The 20,364-nt window shown below is 49.4% G+C and overlaps 1 protein-coding gene across 11 annotated transcripts in view; it reads left to right on the top strand.

The window, feature by feature from the left end:
* EPS15L1 (epidermal growth factor receptor pathway substrate 15 like 1) overlaps positions 1-20,364 on the top strand; it is a 95,598-nt gene that overhangs the window by 52,244 nt on the left and 22,990 nt on the right. For all 11 annotated transcript variants that reach the window (XM_059160361.1, XM_059160353.1, XM_059160352.1 and 8 more), the window contains 8 exons: positions 1,266-1,427; positions 2,265-2,462; positions 3,908-4,072; positions 8,755-8,878; positions 9,801-9,851; positions 10,974-11,110; positions 15,597-15,657; positions 16,547-16,629. In XM_059160361.1, coding sequence (XP_059016344.1) covers positions 1,266-1,427; positions 2,265-2,462; positions 3,908-4,072; positions 8,755-8,878; positions 9,801-9,851; positions 10,974-11,110; positions 15,597-15,657; positions 16,547-16,629 — 981 coding nt within the window. The remainder of the gene's footprint in view (positions 1-1,265; positions 1,428-2,264; positions 2,463-3,907; positions 4,073-8,754; positions 8,879-9,800; positions 9,852-10,973; positions 11,111-15,596; positions 15,658-16,546; positions 16,630-20,364) is intronic.

Raw genomic sequence — 20,364 nt, 5'->3', positions numbered from 1 at the left:
CAGATCTTTCCCTTACATTGGTTCCCATGGCCACCATCTCACCTAGTTCCGGGTCTCCTCCCTGCTCCCTTGGTCAGCACCCCGAGGCTTCCATATCCTCTGCCCCACCCATCTGTGATTTCAGCTTTAGTTAAAAGACATTTGATAAGACCTTTGCCTGGTTGAAAATCAAAAGGCGTGAAGCTTCTTGCCCTCCTCTTCACCCCCTCAGAGATGCAGTTCATTAGCTCCCATGAGGCCTTCCAGGAAGGTCATGCGCATGTTTCAGGAGAGAGATTTGTGCATATTCTCTCCTTCCTGTTTGCACAAACACCAGAATGTGAAGCACACGTGCGCTCTGTCACGTGCTTTGTTTGCTTCACGCTGTAACTCAGAGCATGAGCTTAGGGAAAGGGTGCACTGCAGTTGTCAGCCAGGCCTGCCTGGTGGAAATTTACATGGTTTACAGGTTTTGCTGTCACACACTGCGCGTGGTCACACCTGTCGTACACCTCTAAGGTGCTTTTCCTAGAGGTGTCATAGTCGGGTCTCAGGTACCTGCTGGGTCCACTTGAGCGACACTGCCAGTTTGGAGGAGCTTTAGCGGTGGAGAATTGTTGTGTCCCAAGCCCATACTTGAATGTCCTGCCCCAGAAGCAAGTGCAGTCTCTTTGGCTTGGCCCTCCTTCCTTTGGCTCGAGTTGGAGCCCAGTACCGCCTTCCCCACCTTGAGCCCCCTGCTGCCTCCCCACTGCCCCTGCTCCCTGTACCACTGGGCTCCTTTCCTCCTGGCTCTTCCCCTGGCTGCTGCCTGCTTGTCCTTTGGGTCCACCCTAAGTGGTGCTCCCGCGGGGCTCCCCTCTGCCCTTGCAGCGTCAGTCTGGTCTCCCCGTGCCCCTGAGTCCACCCAGCAGCACCCATGCATTCTGTTGGTTTCATTCCTTCCAGTTTATTTGGGTTTGGGTGATGCCTCTCCTCTCTCCACCCCTGACTATATCACTGGGCAGCTCTTCTTGCTGGGACGCAGCCACTATCCTGGCCCCTGGCCTCTCCTAGGCCATCGGTATGTATTTGCCGAGGAAGTCAGTGAGAGACCTCAAGCCACAGGCGCCAAGCTGAGGTGCACACATTCCAGCAGGTGCACACAGGGTGCCTGCCAAGCGCAGACTTGGGGCACCGGCGCTGCTGTAGGACGTCCTGGGGGCTCCAGCTCAAGCTGAGCCCCCGTGACCTGGATGTGCCCCCTTCTCCTTCATCTCAAGTAAAGTGATGTTACCTTTCCCTAGGAGTTACAAAATGATTTAGACCGGGAAACAAGCAGTTTGCAAGAGCTAGAAGCTCAGAAACAGGACGCCCAAGACCGCCTTGATGAAATGGATCAGCAGAAGGCCAAGCTCCGAGACATGCTGAGCGACGTGAGGCAGAAGTGCCAGGACGAGACTCAGATGGTGAGTCTCACCCCCAGCACTGCAGGGGGGTGCTTCCTGTAGCCCTCTTGGAGCTCACCATGCCCTTGAAACACAGGGCTGAGGCACCTTCCTGTGCTAATAGAGCTGCTGGACATACCACTTGAAAAAGCAACCAAGCATTTGTGGCCTGACCTCAATCTCGCCCTCTAAGCCACAGGGTGAACAACCTTGGTCCCCACTAACCTGTGTGTATGGACCCCTCACCCTGACCCATGCCCCCCAGCACAGGGGACAGGCACGTCCTCTCCCTGCTCTGTCATCTTCGCTGCTTGTTACAGACCCGGGGGCTTCAACCTCCATGGATTGCAAAGCCCCGTGTCCCCCTCTGAGGCCTCGTACAGGGATGTTTAGCCCCTGGGGGCAGATGGCCTGTGTTTACCCCAGGTCTCATTTTTCCTTACCCCAAATTGACTTTCTGCCCGTTACATGGCCATGAGCATGTCTTCCTTGTTGTTTCTCTCCGTCTTTCGAGTGGAGAGAGGGCCCTAGAAGGAGGCCAGGTGTCCGGTCATTGGGCTAGTGTCTGCCTCACTGGGCTAGCTCCTTCCAACAGTGTGAATTAAGAATTCTCCCTCAAGGCACCTGGGTGGCTCAGTTGATTGAGTGTCCAACTCTTTGTTTCAGCTCAGATTGTGACCTTGGGGCCGTGACATCGAGCCCCACATTGGGCTCTGTGCTCAGCGTGGAGTCTGCTTGTCCCTCTCCCTCAGCTCCTCCCCGACACTTGTGCACATGCTCTCACTCTCAAATAAATAAATAAAATCTTTAAAAAAAAAAAAAAGAATTCTCCCTCAATCATATTTCATCTCATTCCAGATTTCCTCATTGAAGACCCAAATCCAGTCTCAAGAATCTGACCTCAAGTCCCAGGAAGATGACTTGAACCGGGCCAAATCTGAGCTGAACCGATTGCAGCAGGAAGAAACCCAGCTGGAGCAGAGCATTCAGGCCGGGAAAGTTCAGCTGGAAACCATCATCAAGTCCCTGAAATCGACACAAGACGAAATCAACCAGGTACCTTGCTGAGGGCAGGTCCCCGCCTCTGCTGGCTGTGGCCAGGTTTTCTGGCATGTGGAGTACCTCCAGTGACTGGTCCTGTCACTGTATGTGGCCAGCCTGTGTTGGTCTGCATCTGAGCCGAGGCCACTTGTTTCCTTTACTGTCACCCACTTCGTTTATGTCGTCCTGGCCTGGAGGGTAAGCACGTGCCACCATCGTGCTGTCTTCGGCCCAGTGGCAGTTTGCGTTGCCTCGCCATCCTTCCACTTCCCCACCTGAGCGAGTGCCATTTTGGGGGGAGTGGGCAGGGCCTGCATGAGGACTTGTAAAGCTCCTTTGAAGAGAGTCTTGGGTATAGAAATGCCTTCACCATTGTTGTTCTCGGACAAGCAAGAGGGACAGAGCGTGAGACTGGTTTGAGCACCTCTCCATCCCAATGTAGATTGCGGACTGGCACATGGAGGAGGCCCCACGCTGTGACGAGCCTCACCCCATGCGGGTCCTTTTCCAGTTCTTCAAGCTGTCTGAGCACCCCATCCTTCTCCCATGCCAGTGTGAAGGCCCTGAGGCCTGCAGAGGGAGGGCTCCTCTCCCACTCCCCTGTGCACGGTGACCCCTGGGTGTCCCACCTGTGGGGTGGGGGTGATGCTCACGCTCAGCAGTGTCGGAATGGCTGGTCGTGCTTCCTTTCTTGACTGGCTCCATCTCTCGTTCCTTTTGCCAGGTTACAGACAAAAGTTGATCACACTCACATGCTGGGGGTTTAGTACCCTCTGTTGTATTTCATTCTTAAAGATTTTTTTTTTTTTAATTTATTTGACAGACAGAGATTGCAAGTAGGCAGAAAGGCAGGCAGAGAGAGAGGGGGAAGCAGGCTCCCTGCTGAGCAGAGAGCCCAATGCGGGGCTCCATCTCAGGACCCCAGGATCACGAACTGAGCCGAAGGCAGAGGCTTAACCCACTGAGCCACCCAGGCGTCCCTCATTCTTAATGAATAGGTTTAGTATTGTTTTAAGACCTTTTTCCTCTGAGCAGTAAGAGTTTGTATAAGGTAGTTAGGAACCAAGACGTGAGTGTGTGTTAGTAATAATAACAGTGACGTTCACTGCTGCTTATTAACACAGATGGGTTAATAAAAACCCCATAAAGGAAAATGTCAGCCATCTCTGGGAACAGATTGTGAATCTGGATTTTACCAATTTCAGTTTGTTCAGAATTGACAAACATCTGTTTGCACACAGGCCTCTCTCAGGGGCTGGGGATACAGAGAGGCCTCATAGGGTGGCGGAAAGGACCTCATTCTGGTTTACAAGTGGTCTCGCTTCTTGTAAACTCTGTAGGCGAGTAATTCAGTTTCCCATTTGAATCACTTGGGTTTGGGCATTAGGAGAAAAAAAATGTGTCTTGCCTGACACTTTCCCCCTAAACCCCGTGTGATGTCAGCCATCTTTGTTGTGTAGGCAAGAAACAAGCTTTCCCAGCTGCACGAGAGCCACCAGGAAGCCCACAGGACCCTGGAGCAGTACGACGAGGCACTCGACGGGACCCACGGCACCAGCCTGACCAACTTAGCCGACCTGAGCGAGGGGGTCTCCCTGACAGAGAGGGGCGGTTTTGGAGCCATGGTAAAGGTCGAATAAATGTATTCCAGTCCTGGGATTAGGTCCCACGTTGAGGTCAGAGAATGTCCGGCCTGCCGGATCCGGCGCTGGCCAGCCTCGAGTCTTCCCAAATGCAGGGTGTTTCTTGTGTCTGCTGCTGCTTTGTGTGTCCCACAGGCCCTGCAGCCTAGTGTACGTGGCTGTGCTCCAGCCTTGCTTCCGAGACAAAGCAAAGGATAGGCCCGAATCCTTTGTAAACCAGTGTTTAAAGACCTTCGTCTCTGGTGGGCCGACAGCCCACATTCGGAGGGCTTCCCAAACTTAACCAAAATTGAATCAAGCTCTCACATGTTGAGAAACCCTATATCCTACTAGTTGAGGAGATCAGAGGGTGTGTGTGTGTGTGTGTGTGTGTGTGTATTCGCACAAGGAGTACCTTGAAAATCAAATGTATTGCTGAAGATCAAGAAGTGACAACCCATTCGAGGGACTGCTGTTTGACCTATGAACTGGCCTCTCTCTTGCAATTTCATTTATGCTGAAAACCTCGGCACCTTACGACCCTAGGGGTCCTGGTCAAGGGCCAAAGGGCTGATGGCCTATTAGGTTTCTGCGGACTCAACTCCAGCCAGTGTTACTGTTTCTCAGATTGTCCCATCCCCCGTTCCTGCCAGAGCCTGCTGTTGTGGCCCTGAGCCCCAGCGTTTCCACTTTTGTCTGGCTGAGAAGAGCATCTTTGCGCTCCTGAGGGAGCCCGTGGCACGCGGTTGGTCTTCATGGTGTGGTTGTGCTGTGCTTCCAAAGCCTTTCACTGCTCGGCCTGCACTGCTGCCTCTGCGTTCAGGACTCCTCCTCTGAGCCCTCCTTCTGCTCCTGGCCCCGTTGGCTTTGTGGATTCCTTTTCCTTCCTGTAATAACACAGCTCTTCTCTCTCTCAACTAAGACTTAGCCCTTCGTGTTCATTTCCTGACGCGTTTCTTTCCTCAGTAGCTGAGTGCTCAGTCCCAGGAATTTATGGGGAAGCTTAGGCCTCCTTCCCTGCAGCACTTAGAAGATGCTGTTGGTGCTCTCCTCTGTCTCCTGTCTCTGGCCCTTGCTCCTTCCCTCTGCTGTTCACACGTTCCGGGGGAATTCCGTATCTGCCCTGGGGCCAATCGTCAGCTTGATTGTCCACAGTTAGACGACAAATGTCCAGTCTTGTTAAATGTGTGAGGCAGAGCTGCCCGTTTGGCTGTCCGGCTGTCTCCGTCTCCGCGTGTGCATTTCAGCTTCGTGACCCTGCTTTCCCTTTCCGCATCTGGCCTTGGTCCCTTGCACAGCTTGGGCTTGTCCCGTTTCATCTTAGTTCACGGCACAGCTCACTCTCCAGCCCTTCTGTAGGTTCGAATAAGATCGGTTTCCTTGGATAGAAAGTTGGCAGCGAAGCAGCCGTTTGCAAGGGTCAGGGATTCCCCTCCTCTCCCCTCCCCTCCCTGATTTTTAATCTTTTCCTCATTTTCATTCATCTTGTAAGCGGGGCGAAGTTTACATGATAGTCAACTCATCCTGGAATGTCGACATCAGATATGTTACATAGAAACTTGCAACCAGTGTCTGAAAGAAAATCTATATTTATCTTGTACAAATACAGTTTTTAAAGCATTTTTCGGTTTGTTTCCTTTTTTAAATAAACACTTCGAAGAGGGCTTTTTGTTTACTCTTGAATATTTCAGGACTGCTTCACAGAGCTCTTAGTTCTCTTGGAGGTGGGCACGAGTGAGGGGTTTGATCCCCTGAAAGTAGTGTAACCAGAGAGGTGCATCTAGAACTTTCTAAGGCTGCACAGTTCTACTAAAGTTACTAACTTTAGTGTTAAGCTCATACCATGTTACTTTGTCTAAGAGACTGACTTAAAAAGTCAGATTTATTTCATGTCTGTCATCTGTTGTTGAGAATACTGGCCTTGCCCTTGAAGACAGCACCCCACCCTCCTGTGTAGTAGAGAGAAGGCAGTAAATCATCCCAGACTTCAGCCTCGCCGAGAACTCATCATTGGGTCATCTGTTGCATCCAGCTCTGCTGGCATGCTGGAGCCATATTTTCTTGACTTTCCAGAGCTGATTATTAAATAGGAATTTTGTAACCTGATTGTACAACTTTTGGTAACTTGGATTCAGCTATGGTGGAAGTATTTACACCGTGGGAAATGGCAGAAGCTACCAATCATTTTTTAATTTTTTCTCAGCTGGTTCACCAGCATACCACTGCCTAGCTCCCATGCAAAGGGAAGGAAAGTCACAGAAACTCCTTTCAGGGTGTCACATCTATATTTTAACAAGTGGAGAATTAAGACTAGTTACTGAACTCCATGTTTGAAGTGTTTTACTTCTGCGGAGGGATCGGTCTTCTGCCCCAGAGCTTGTCTGCCGCACTTGTGTCTCCCAAGTGGCAGATGGCCCAGTTCTCGTTGGTAAGTGGTCAGTGGGTGGTGGAGTTTATGGCATCTGTGCACCAGGGGAAATCTCATTTTCTGCTCTGAATCCGTGAAGTGGCATCAGAACCACTGGTGGTTACCTTCCGTACACAAGTCCTCCCAGGGTCTCTTAGGCTTCTCCTTTGAAGCAGAGGGAACGACTGCTGCCTTAGGCAAATCATTGCTCCTGGGATGAGATTGCAGACCTGGCTTTCAGTTCAGGGGGCTCGCAGCCAGAGCCCCTAGAATCACAGGCTACTCTCTGCCATCCTCTCCTTTTATTTGGCAGGCTTCCAAGTGAGGATCGAAACCATTAAAAAAAAAAAAAAAAAAAAAAACCAACCCAACAAAACCCACCAACTTGTAAATCAATGCTATTAAAAACTAAGGAGAAGCCTCCAGTCTGAGACCAAGCTGTCGTTCTTAATGCACACCTATATCCAAGTCATCATCTCTCTCTGTTCTTCTTCCGGAACCGATACATTCCACCCCTCATGGTACAGGGTGAGGGGTTGATTATCCATCTTGGCCTCCCAGCTCCTTTAGATTAGGACCTCTCCCTCACCTTTCTGTGTGTCTGAGAGCCCCATCAGACACTCGCTGGTGCAGGCGTTGTGCAGGTGTCGGCACCGAGCTGTCCTTAACGAACTGCATGCTTCCGCCAGCCGCGGTGCTTGCCGACACCTGTGCTTACTTGCCTAAGAGCCCTGCTTGGTTTCCCCACCTTGGGAAGCCCTTTGGTTGGAAGCCGCAGATAGTCTTTCCCGGGTAAGAAAAACCCTTCCGTATTCAATCAGAGGGCAGGGGTGTTGGTCATCCCCAGCCCAGGGCTTCCCATTGGCTCAGTGCCTCTGAGAGCCACCCTGCCTCCCAGAGTCACCCAGCCCAGAGTGCTAGGAGCCTTGTTCAGGAGTCTTCTTTTGGCACCTTTGACGTCATTGCCCTGCAACCATTGTCTGTATTTTTACGGAAGCCCCAGCTCTTTAATTATTTGGCTTTGGAATAATGGATGTTTGCCAGCCCCACGGGTGCCAACACATCTGCCAGATTCAGTGAGGATGTTGTGCTTGTTCATATCACAGCGAAACCTTCGTGTTTTCACTGAGGGTGTGTCTTTATTAACCAAAATACACTCACTGTTTCTAAACGAAGTACATTGTTCCCGTGCCTTGTCCCCTCCCCCCCGCAACATTTGGGCCATTTTCCACTATAAAAATGTGGTCTTCAAAAGCAAATCTTTTTTTTTCCTTCTGGTTTAAACATGCCTGTTTGTTTCTAGAAATAAGCACTTTTTAAAATACATGCAAAGTGCCAAGCGTGTATGCTCTAGTAGTTCCCACTGCAAGAGCGGCCCATTTCCTCCCGAGATGCAAGCAGCCAGCATGCTTCTTGGTGCAGAAAGAGCATTTTAAAACATGCCCACATAGGTAGACGTTCTGTGAGAAGATGACTGAGAGAAGCCACACTTTTGAACGAGGTCCATGCTGTCATTATTGAATGGCTTGTTAGGTTTTCTTTCTGACGTTTCCAAAAATGCCACTGTTTTGACTTAGTGATTTTTTTTCTTTAAGAAAAACTTATCATTGTAATAAAATACACATAACATTGAATTGATCATCTGGACCATGCCTCGGTATAGTCACATCATGCAGCTAAACTCCAGAACATTCTTATACCTACTAAATGCCCCTTCCTGCTGCCCCGGCCCCTGGCACCCACCGCTCTACTCTCTGTCTCTGTAATCTGACTCCCCTGGGGACCTCCTATAAAGTGACCCTGTCACACAGCACTTGTCTTTTCATGATGGGCTTGTTTCACTCAGCATGATGTCGTCAAGGGTCAGTGATACTCCCTTGTGTGTTTACATACTACATCCGGTGTATCTGTTCGTCCATCTGTGGGCGAGTTTGTTCGAGTTGCTTCCACTCAAGTTTTAAATAAACTTCTATTTTGCAAGAGTGGTGGACTTACAGGAAAACTTAAAAGTAGTACAGTAAGTTCCCACATGCCTCACACCCAGCTTCCCCTATCATTAACACCTTGTCCTCGCGAATGAACATTTGTCACCACAAATAAACTAGTGTCGACATGTCACTATGAACCAACGTCCACATTTCTTCGATGGCTTTTTAAATTGTTCTCTGTAGGGTCCCACTACTTGAAGGAGAAATATGCAGGTTGGGTAGGGAATTCTGTACTTTGCTTTAAATTTGAAATAATACAATTCCTGTCCTGTCTCTTCACAAAATTACAGGACGATCCTTTCAAAAATAAAGCCTTGTTATTTAGCAACAATGCCCAAGAGTTGCATCCGGATCCTTTCCAGGCGGAAGACCCCTTCAAATCCGACCCATTTAAAGGAGCTGATCCCTTCAAAGGTATCTCACTTGGTGCACACTCGGTCATTGGAGGGCTGTTTGCTTTATGTCCGATGGCTAGAACGGTTGCAAGGTAGCACCTTCTGGAATGGAGGGGGAAGGGAGTTCTTGGAGCCTTCGGGCCACCTGAGCGTTTGGCCTCAGCCGGTTCACTACAGAGCTGAGGCGTTAGCATGTGGTGGAAGAGCGAGCTCCCAACTCCCAGTGAGGTGTGCCCACGTTCAAGGGCAGATGGCTCTGCCCTTAGCCTCTGCATGCCTCCGTTCCCAGCCTCTGCTAGGGGTGGTAAGTTCAACCCCCCTCTGCTGGCGGGATCCCTAAGACAATCAGATGGGAACTACTCAGTGAAGGACAGATCCCCACGTAAGTCTGAGGTCTTCATGTGACACGTTTACCCAGAGCCACGCACAAGGTGAGAATAACTAAGAAGACTTCTAGAAATAAGTTTTCCTCAGTTTCTCTGTTTTTTCGGAGTAGGAAGCCCGAAAGCCTTCCAGAAGGACTGTACATTCCCAAGCAAAGTGCTGGGGCAGGGGGAGGGCAGTGGGGTGTACCTTTCCAGTGTCATGTCAAATGCGGAGTCGAAGCTCCGCCGGTATGAGAATGGAATCGGCAGCCCTCAGCTTGGCTGTGGGGACCTCACCGTCGCTCCGGGCTGCCTGTGGCTTGAGGCCTAGGGCCACCTGCGGGAGGTGAGAGGGAGATGAGACACAAGTGTCAAGCCTGGCGAGGAGGAGGGGGTGAATTCTGGCTCGCTCCACATTTTCCCTGCCTCCAGCCCATGTCGAGCGCCAACAATACCCCATTTCTATTTGAACGCCTCAACTCAGAAAAGCTGCCTTGGCCAGTGGCTGCTCCCATTTGGATTATGCCAGAGCCCTTTCTGCCATAGAGCTAAACATTCCTCTCTCCTCTAACCTAGGTGACCCATTCCAGAATGACCTCTTTGCAGAACAACAGACAGCTTCGGCAGGTAAAAGCCTTTGTTGGAAAGACTTTTTATTTTCTCACCTTCAGGCTATTTCCAGCCCTAATTCAAGTTGAGGGAAACGGAAAAGCAGCCGCCTGCCAGGCCTCCTATGACAGGACAGCAGGGGGCTTAGAGTCTGAGTGACATTCCGCTCCCCTTCATGGTCAGGCGCCCCTTCTTGCCAACCACACAGCGGCAAGAGAGGGAGAACTAGAAAAGGAGCCCCCCGGGGCCAGGCAGTTCTTTTAGATGTGCCCACAGCAGCTTGGTCCCTTGTGCCCACTTGTGTTGCACGTGGTAGCGTCAGAGGTCCCTGTGTAGCGCCTGCCTGCAACGGGGCTTCAGTTTACGGGTGCCAGAAGTGGTGACGGCGGCCGCATCGTGTTCTGGGAAGGACGGCCATCTGCACTGCCTGGAAGCCTAGTGTCTCGTTCCCTCCTGGTGACGGCAGCTTTGCCCCGTGTCCATTCACTGTGCCTATACTCGCACTTCAGGGGAAGGAACACACTGGGTGCGGTGTTGCGATCCTGCTACCTGGTTATTTATCGACTTCTGAATTTCTCTTTATTTTTTGACTGAGGTGAAATTCATACAAACACAAAATTCACCATTTTAAAGTGACAATTCATTGGCATTTGGTACATTTATAACATACAGTCACCACCTCTGTGTAGTTCTAGAACATTTCCATGCCATAAACAGAAGCCTCATCCCATGAGTAGTCACGCCTTTTTCCCCCTCCCCCAGTCCCTGGCAACCACCAACCTGCTTTTTGTCTCTGGATTTAGCCATGTTTTTATTATTAAAATCAGCTTGGTTGGCAGGTGTAATTTACACACAACAAAATTCACCAATTTTAAGTATATAATTAGATAAGTTTTAGTAAATGTGTGCACTTGTGTAAGAGAACATCTCCATCATCCCAGAAGGTTCCCTTGGGCCTCCTACCCCCACCCCCAGGCCCCGGGCAGTCACTGACCTTTTTGCATTATGGTTTTTTCCTTTTGTAGATTTTCATATAAAAGGCATCAGCCATGTGTTCTTTTGTATTTGGGCTCTTTCACAAAGCATAATACTGTTTATTCATGGGGCGTATTTTCCTTCACTTTCCAAAACACCCTCTAGATCCATTCGGAGGGGATCCTTTCAAAGAAAGCGACCCATTCCGTGGCTCTGCACCTGACGACTTCTTTAAGAAACAGACAAAGAATGACCCATTTACCTCAGACCCATTCACGAAAAACCCTTCCTTACCCTCAAAGGTGAGTGACGCTGGGGAGGTATAGAGCTAATTGTGTGTGCTTGTCCCTGTGAGGCTTGTCCCATGGCTCAGGCTGTCACATGCAGTGGGCCGGTGAGCCCATGTCAGGAATACTTGGGTCCCAAAGAGCTCTCTTTTCTGTGCCCCTGTCAATTCAGCTCAGGCCCACTGGATGGCTTCTCTCTTCTATCACCTAACCCCATTGCTGCCCTGTCTCCCACAAAACTGAAACAAGACAAAGCATCATGGGCTCCCCATGTGCTCCCCACAGCCGCCCTGCCATCTTCCTGGCAGCACTGAAAGTGTGTGAGGCCTTCGCGTGCCTCCTCTACCCCTAGCATCCAGCAAACCGTGTGTCTTGCACGGTGTTAGGCCCAGCGCACTGCACAAAAAAGCGACTCTGTGATTGAGCAGAGAATTCTCATGTCTAGTGAGGGCAGGGTATAGCCTCCCTTCATGTTCCAGGCTGCATCTCTCCCTCCTGCCCGCACATTCCCTGGTTTTCCTCTTCTCCACAGACCAACTGGTCTTTTGCACTAGACCCAGAGCTCCTTGAAGGCAAGGATTAATTTGTAACGTTTCTGTTGATAGTCCCGTCGTGGGATCCCCCTTTCATTTCTGCTACTGATCTATGTGTGTGATCTGTGCTCTTACTTTCTGTTGATCAATTTTGTTGAGCTTGTCCATGAACCAGCTTTTGGCTGTGTTAATTTCCTCTCTTGTTTGCTTCTATTTCACTGATTTCTGCTTTTTTATTATTTCCTTCCTTCTATTTATTTTGGGTTAGTACTTGCTCTTCCATTTCTAACATCTTAAGATTCAACCTTAAGCCACTGACTTTAGACCATCATTTCTAATATAAATATTTTAAAACTACACATTTCACTCTAAGCACTACCTAGCTGCATTCCACACATTTTCCTATGTTGTATCTTCATTGCCCTTTAGTTTGAGATATTTTCTAGTTTCCCTTGTGATTTCTCTGTTGAAGCATGAATCGTTGAAAGTATTGTTTTGTTTCCAGGTGTTTGTTCTTTCCTTCCTTTACATATCTTATAATACTGATTTTTATTAATTAAATTGGTCATTAGAGAACACATTTTGTATGTCTGCAGTCCTTTTGAATTTATTGATATCCATTTTATGGTTTGTGTTGGTGTCCATACCATGTACAATTGAGAAGAATGTTGCTCGTTGTTGTTGGGTGTCAGCATTCTGTAAATGCCACTTACGTCAATGTGGTTGGTAGTACTTTTTGGATTGTTTGTGTCCTTACGGGTTTTGTTTGCTTGTTTTGTAGCTCTACCACTGTACCCGTTGCTGAGAGGGAAATGTTAAAGTCTGTGTTTGTGGAATTGTCAATGTCCCTGCTCACTGTGTCAAGTTTTGCTTCATGTGTTTTGAAGCTCTTGTCAGGTGCCTACACATTTATGCTTCTTGTATCACCCTGATGCAGTAACCTTTTTATCATTATAAAAGCTTCCTTTTTTCCTCTGGCAATACCTCCGTCTTGAGATCTGTTTTATCACCTGTTGAAATAGCCTTCCTTCATCCTTCTTATGCTTACTCTTTGCTTCCTATATCTTTTTTTATCCATTTACTTTCAGTCTCCCTGGGTCTTTCTACACAAAGGGTTTTCTATAGCGAGCATATAGTTGGGACTGCTTTTCTTTCCAGCCTGGAAATTTCTGCCTTCAAAATAGAGTGTCTAGTCCATTAACATTTAATGTAGTTATTGATATGGTTAGATTTAAGGCTGCTCTTTTATTATTTCCTTGCTTTTTATCCCCTGTGTTTATTCCTCTGTTCCCTCTCTGCCTTCTTTTAGATTATTTAAATGTTTTCTAAAATTCCATTTTCTAGTATCTTCTGGCTTCTTTTAACTATACCTATTCCTGTTATTTTTTGAAGGTTCCTTTAAGGATTACCATATACACTCTTAAATTTTCGTAGGCGACCTGGAGTTAATATTACATCAGTTCATTTCCAATGTAGAGAATGTGCAACCCTGTAGGTCCATTTGTTCACCTCCCCCCCAGCCAGCAGTGTCTTCTCTCATGTTCTAGTTGTCATAGGAATATATCTAAATATGTCATAAACTCCCTAACACCATCTTGCTTTAATCCATTGTTAAAAGAGATTGTTTTTTAAAGACTTATTTTTACCCAGGTATTTGCCACATCTGTTGTTCTTCATCCTTTTCCTTAAGCCTAAAGAACTTTCTTTGGCATTTCTTATAATATAGGTCTACTTTGTTGTCATTCTTTTTTTTTTTTTTTTTGTTAAGATTTTATTTATTTATTTGTCTGAGAGTGAGAGAGAGAGAGAGAGAGAGAGAGTGCACACAAGCAGTGGGAGTTGCAGGCAGAGGGAGAAGCAAGCTCCCCATTGAACAGGGAGCCTGATGAGGGGCTTGATCCCCAGACCCTGGGATGATGACCTGAGCTGAAGGCAGCCGCTTAATGACTGAGCCTTCCAGGTGTCCCTTTGTTGTCATTCTAGAAGGGTATCTGTGCCCGATCTAGTATTATTTTTTTTTCCATCCAGCACTTTTAGAATGTTACTCCACTGCCTTCTGGCCTCCCTGTCCTTGAGAAGTCGTGAGTCTCTCAGGCAGTTGTTCCTGCATAGGTATCATGCTGTTTTCCTCTGGCTGCTTTAGCTCTTTATCACTGCTTTTCGATAGTTTGACTGTGAAGCATGTGTATGTGGTTTTCTTCGTATTTAAGCTGTTTGGGGTTTGCCGAGGTCCTTAAATTTGTAAATCAGGTCTTTTACTTGATAAGTTTTTGGCCATTACTTCTTAGACATTTTCTCTCTCTGCCCTGTTCTCTCCTTTCTTGGTGGAATTACAGTTACTTTTCTTTCTTTTTTTTTTTTTTAAATAAACACTCTATGAATTGTACACTTTAAGCAGATGAGGTTTTTTTTTTTTTTTTAAGATTTTATCTATTTATTTGACAGAGAGAGATCACAAATAGGCAGAGAGGCAGGCAGAGAGGGGGGGCGGGGAAGCAGGCTCCCCACTGAGCAGAGAGCCCGATGTGGGACTTGATCCCAGGACCCTGAGGTCATGACCCGAGCTGAAGGCAGCGGCTTAACCCACTGAGCCACCCAGGTACCCCGGATTAAAGTTACTTTTATTTGGAGGTTTTACTACTGGCTCCACAAATCCCTGAGACTCTGTTTTCTCTTCATTCTTTTTTCTTCTTTTTCTGTAGATTGGGTACTTTCTACTGATCTATCTTCAACCTCGCTTACTTTTTTCTTGATCATCTGTCATTTAGCTGACCTAGTGACATTTTTTATTCTAGATACTATACTTTTTTCAGTTTTTGAATTTCCATTTGTTTCTTTGTATAGTTTCTATTTTTTTCTAAGATCTTCTATCTGTTCCTCCTCTTCTTTTTTTTTTTTTTTTTTTAAAGATTTTTTAATTTATTTATGACAGAGATAGCAAGAGAGGGAAGACAAGCACGGGGGAGCTGGAGAGGGAGAAGCAGGCTCCCCACTGAGCAGAGAGCCCGACATGGGGCTGGGCTCATAACCTGAGCTGAAGGCAGACCCCTGAAGCCTGAGCCACCCAGGCGCCCCACCTATCCATTCCTCTCGAGTGTACTTCCCTTTACTTCATTAAACACAGTCATTCCTGCTTCAAAGTCATCCTCATCAAAGAATTCTAAAACATCTGGGTCCTCTTGCGATTGGTTCTATTGATTGTCTTTTCCCTTGAGAACTGGCTGCAGGTTTTTCTGGTTTTTGTTATGTTGCATGATTTGAAGACATATCCTGTGAACCGTGAGTGCTCCCTCATGGTGACGGGCTGCTGCTGTGTGCCTAGAGCCCAGGTGGTTCAGTTTCAGCAGGCAGTTGACTCTGTGAGGCTCCACTGCACACTCACTTTCTCTCACCTGTAGTGGCATGCCTGTGACCTTAGCTATAGCTGCGTTCAGTCTCCCCTCCCTCACATGGTACTGGGGTCAGCCCTTCCCTTGGGCAGAGCTTATCATGAAATTTTGGACTCCTAGTCTCTGCCTCTCCCTTTCCCATGACTGTGGTTGTCCCAGACCACCATCCTCTGGTCTTTAGCCAGAAAGACAGGGAGTCTTTTGTTGGGGTCTAGCCTTCCGAAACCCTCAGATTATAGCTGTTGAGACAGAAGGCTCAACCTGTGCTGTTGGCCCCTGCCAACTTGGACTTCTGGGCTAGTCTTCCTGCTCTGGCTCACTTCTGAACCTTCAGGTGGTTGCTTAAGTTTACTTTTTTTTTTTTTTTTTTTGCATTTGTCCAGAGTTTATAGGTCTGCTCAGCAGAGGGGGTTGGTCTGTTGGGATTTTACTCCACCAGCATTTAGCCAGAGTCATCTTCTCGTCCTCACGGCCAGCACCAGATTCCGTGTACACAGATGGCGGGAAAGTCCGTGGTTGGACGACGGCTGGGTGAACATGTGAACTGCTTCTTACTCTTCCCTCTCTCCTTTCACTCAGCTCGACCCCTTTGAATCCAGTGATCCTTTTTCGTCCTCCAGTGTCTCCTCAAAAGGATCAGGTGAGACTGATGACTTATTTTCCTTCTGCCTCTCCCCCAGCCAGACCCAGTTCCTGCTTTTGTTTCCAAAGCTGTGTGTCCTCAGAGTTCATGTCATTAGTCAGTGGCACCCATACCCTCGCCTGAGGCACTGTGACCAAAGCCAGCTCCCCCAGCTGCTCATCTTTCCAAAAATGAAGGTTGGGGGCAGGAATTCAGTCAATGATAACACCAGTGTTCCTGGTTACTCTTTACTCATTTCTTTGTACAGATCTTTGATTTGTACCTTCAGATCTTTTTTCCTAAAAGAATCCAAGTTTGACTGAGGGTCTTGGCTTGTGCATTAAATGAAGGGGGAGCATTTGGGTCCCCCCCTTGCTTTGGGGGAACAGGCCCCACTTGGACCTGCTGCCTTGACTAGCAGCTCGTGCTCGTTGGTGATAGAGTTTGGGTTCATAGGTGGGCGCGGGGGTTATGCAGGCAAGCCGTCCCACTGAAGGAGAAATCTTCACAAAACGCGCCTGCAGACAACCTCCCTGCATGCATGGCATGGGTGGTGGGTCGCTGCGGACCTGCACCTCTCTCCCCGACCTAGGACAGCAGCCCACTGCCCGTGAGCAGTGCTGGCTAAAAATACAGATAGGGGGCACAGTCGCTGTGGCTCAGCCTGAGGTGGCCATCGTGGTGAGAGGCTTCTAGCCGGGCCGCACCAGCCACGAGCCAAAGTGGGTTGGGGGCAGGGAGGCCATGTTGAGGAACCGCATCCAGGTGTACAACCCTGGCCAGCAAATCCTACCTCCTGGGATGTCCCGTGCTGGGGGCCGTGCACTACTGAGAGGCTGCACTCCCCTGCCCCTGGGTGTGTTCCGTGGATGCCCCGTAACTCTGCCTCTGTTGGTGCTACTTGCAGGTCCCTTTGGAACCTTAGATCCCTTCGGAAGTGGGTCCTTCAATAATGCTGAGGGCTTTGCCGACTTCAGCCAGATGTCCAAGGTAAAGCCCCTCCTACAGAGCACGCGTGTCTCTGCCAGTGTCTTTGTGCCTCTTGTCGTGGTCGTGTCGTGAGTGGCCAGGTGTGATTGTTAGCACCACGTGTGTATCTCCTGGCACCTGTCAGATGCATCCTCATGTGCGGTCATGAGCCGGCAGGCGGGGTCTAGAAAATGTGTGTGGTTGTGATCAGTTCCATTTCCCTTCCTCTGAGTGAAACTACCAGGGCTCTGCATCCCTTCACGAGGCCCACATGTCGCTCCCCCAGCCCTCCTGGTATTGCCAGATCTCAGGCAGTAGAGCTGTGACTGCGCGGTCTCAGAGGAGGTGGCAGGCACAGGGGTCTCAGGAGGGGCACTGGGGGGCAGGCCCGGTGTGCCGGTAGCTGAGGCTGGAACTGTCTTCCCCAGGTTGGAGGCGGGAGGCGTCCATAGAAAGTGGGCCGGTTATGTAAGTGGGAGCTGCCCAAGACAACCGGAGAAGGGTTTGGAAAGCAAGGGCTAGGTTCTGTGAACAGATATATGGGTGTAAAGGGAGCTGTCCAAGACAGATGGTGTTCCCGCAGTTGTTGGGCTGGGCAGTATCGGTGTGGCCACTGTTGTAAATACAGCCTCAGATGGAGTTGAGGTCCTTTTGGGTGGAGGGGCTGGGGGAAGTATGGCTAGAAAGCTAAATCTTCAACATAGCAAGAGGTCAGTCAGTAGATCTTGTCCAAAATGGACAGGTCAGGAAATAACAGTAGAAGCCCAAGATTGCAGAGGTAAATCCCAGAAGAAACTGCTGAGAAGTCTAAGGCGTCGGCCGTGGTGAGTGGGAAAGGCAGTGGTCTAAGAGTCTGCTGCTCTTTGTTACAATCTTTAGTGTCCTCTGCTTTTGAGCATGAGTACGTATTTCTTTGATAAGTATTTTTTGATAAGTACGTATTCCTTTGCTTTAAAGGAATGCAACCTTAGGTGTGCCCCATGTTGGCCTCCGGCCCGTCCCCAGGACCTATTCGTGCTCTGCGGCTTCTTGGCTACCCCTGAGGCAGGTGAGAGCCTCATGGAGCACAGCCTGTGGCCAGTGTCCTTCTTTCTTTACTCACCCCACCAGGATTCAGTATCCACTGCGCTGGCCTGGGTACCATCAGCATGGTGGGCGTGGCCACAGGCAGGAAACAGTCCCCATCCCTCATCTCACCTCTCAGGGAGGCTCAGAAGCCAGATGTTGGAGAGGGAGCTGGGGAGGGACTCTCCTAAGCATATGGGAACTGAGCGTCCGCGACAAGGAGTCACTTGCTTCTGGCCCCCTGCCAGCCCCTGCTGGACGTCCCCACCCTGCCATCTCCTTGATGCATCCTGCCTGCTGGCTCTGTATTCACTCAGCCTGATGGGCACACACTTGTCTGGGCCCTCGGCACTTGTGGTGAACCGGGGTGATTGTGGCGCACGGCTTTGAGCAACATGTGAGATTCTGTTTAGGTTTTCAAAGAAGCACGTGAGCGTACATTGTCAAGGTAGCAAATCCAGCTTCTGGCCAGAGAATGTTTGCCTTTCAGCTGTGGTAGGAGGGAGTCCAGAGGGGCTGGTATAGCCACCTCTCTGATTCCAGTGTCTGCAGGGAACGAGCCTGCCTCCTCGGTGCGGGCACACTGTGACTCAGATGGTCGGGACTCGGTCTGGGATTGGCCCGAAGGCACCAGGGCGGGAGGTCTGCTCACACGTTTGCCTATTGCTTGGTGGCTGTTACACGTGCTGTTGCTCCTCGAGTGGAGCTGTGTGTCCTCTGCTTCCGTCCCTGCTTAGCAGGCAGGAAATCAACTCCTGAAATCAGAGAACTTGTGCCACATGGTGGCAGCAGTCCCCAAATGAAGGGGTCTGCATGGGCTGCCCCAGCCACGAGTGGGCCCTCTTCCCTCTGCCCTCTCCTTTCAGGAGGCTGGCTCCAGCGGCAGAGCCTGGGAGAGTTGCCAGGGGCCAGGGCTGAGCCCAGGACAATGGTATGGGCGCAGCCCTGGTTTTGAGAGGTGCGCTAGTACAGGCTGCCTGGGCTGGTGGAGGCCTGCGCGGGGCAGCCAGTCTTGGGGGGCTCCGCACAGCAGAATGGCCAGGCCTCTCTCTTCCAGGCAGTCTCTGAGTGTCCTGGGGCTGCCGCGACCCCCGGAACTAGGTGGTTCAAAGCCCAGCCCTGCCGTCTTTCTGCCTGTTCTAAGCTAACATCGTGCTTTTCCTCTGACTCGGCTTCCCTCTCCTTGTCCGCGTGTCCCTCGATCAGACTGCACACACATGTGCACTTATGACTTAAGAGCTGGTGGCCCCTTCCTGTTCGCGGCGCCGGGCGGGACAGAGCTGGATGGGGCCGTGGAAAATTTGTCTCGGGCGCTCCTTTGTTTGGTTTCCACGCTCCTGTCAGCGCCTGATGTGCCACTTGTCCGGTGGAACACCGAGCCCTAACCTTGTCGGTCTGTTTTTCCCTTTGGTTCCCTTTCTGTTTTTCAAGAAAAACACCATGTGTATAAATAAAATGCTGAAGGAAATGAAAGTAAAGAGGCAAGAAGGCTTTCTTTCTTTCTTTTTTCTTTTCTTTTTTTTTGGGGGGGGGGCCTTCTTGGTTCTATGTTTTCTTTTGCTAATGTTTTTTACATCACCAGCTTTTCCCCATCAGAGTGGAGTAGCAAGGTCATGCACACTGCGCCCTTTCTTTTTTTTTTTTTTTTTTTTTTTTTTTTTTTTTTTAAATTTTTTTTTCTTTAAGATTTTATTTATTTATTTGACAGAGAGAGATCACAGTAGGAGAGAGGAAGGGAAGAGATCACAGAGAGAGGAAGGGAAGCAGGCCCCCCGCTGAGCAGAGAGCCCGATGTGGGACTCGATCCCAGGACCCTGAGATCATGACCCGAGCCGAAGGCAGCGGCTTAACCCACTGAGCCACCCAGGCGCCCCAGACTGCGCCCTTTCTTAACTCCAGCCTAAACCGGGGTCCTCCTCTGCCTGGCGGTGCTGCTTGTTTCTGACAGCCAGTGAGCTGGTTCGGGAGCTTCTTTGGGCTTGTGCTCGAAGTGGAGGTCCCCCCATACCTGCAAGAGAGGTTTTGTTTGTTTGTTTTTTGTTTTTAAAGACCCTATTAATCTGTCACCTTGCTTTAGGAACAAATTCTGAACATCTGAGAATAAAAACAAGACTCAAACATAAGGATTCCACCCCTGTCCCATGAAAAAAAGCTATCTCTGCTCTATCTCCTTGGCCGGTTGGCAGGGCCTTTCCAGTTGTTTCTCCAATGGTGTTTAAAGCTATGCATTCCCATTGAGGGCTGTTTCTTAAAAGTGGAGAGTTGCTTGCTTTAAACCAGCTCTTCAAACTGTGAACCCCAAACATGTTCCTCTTAGAGCTGCTTCTTATAGTGGCTTTTCTCATATTTTTTTCTTTTTCTTCTTCTTCCTTTCTTTTTTTTTTTTTTTTTTTTTTTTGAGCACACTTGACGCTGTGCCAGCCCAGAGAGCCCCTGCCGGCTTTACTGAAACCCTTCTAAAAATAGCCACTTTCCCTGAAGCTGTAGCCTGAGGAGGAACGAGTCAGGTCCCAGAGGAGGCCTCTTGGGAAACCTGGAGTCATGAAAAGTGGGATTCGGAAATGACGTGGGCTTGGCGGTCAGAAGGGCTACAGCTCCCAGTCACGGGGAGAGTGGCCTTTATGGTTGGAGCCCTGTCACATCGGAGCGAGCCCACCAGCTCAGTGGGTTTGAGCACAAGAGAGGGGCAGA

This window comes from Mustela lutreola, chromosome 2 (genome assembly GCF_030435805.1).
Source record: "Mustela lutreola isolate mMusLut2 chromosome 2, mMusLut2.pri, whole genome shotgun sequence".
NCBI classification, from domain to species: Eukaryota; Metazoa; Chordata; class Mammalia; order Carnivora; family Mustelidae; genus Mustela; species Mustela lutreola.
Note: the sequence above shows the minus strand (reverse complement) of the source record. Positions and strands in the feature narration are given on the sequence as shown.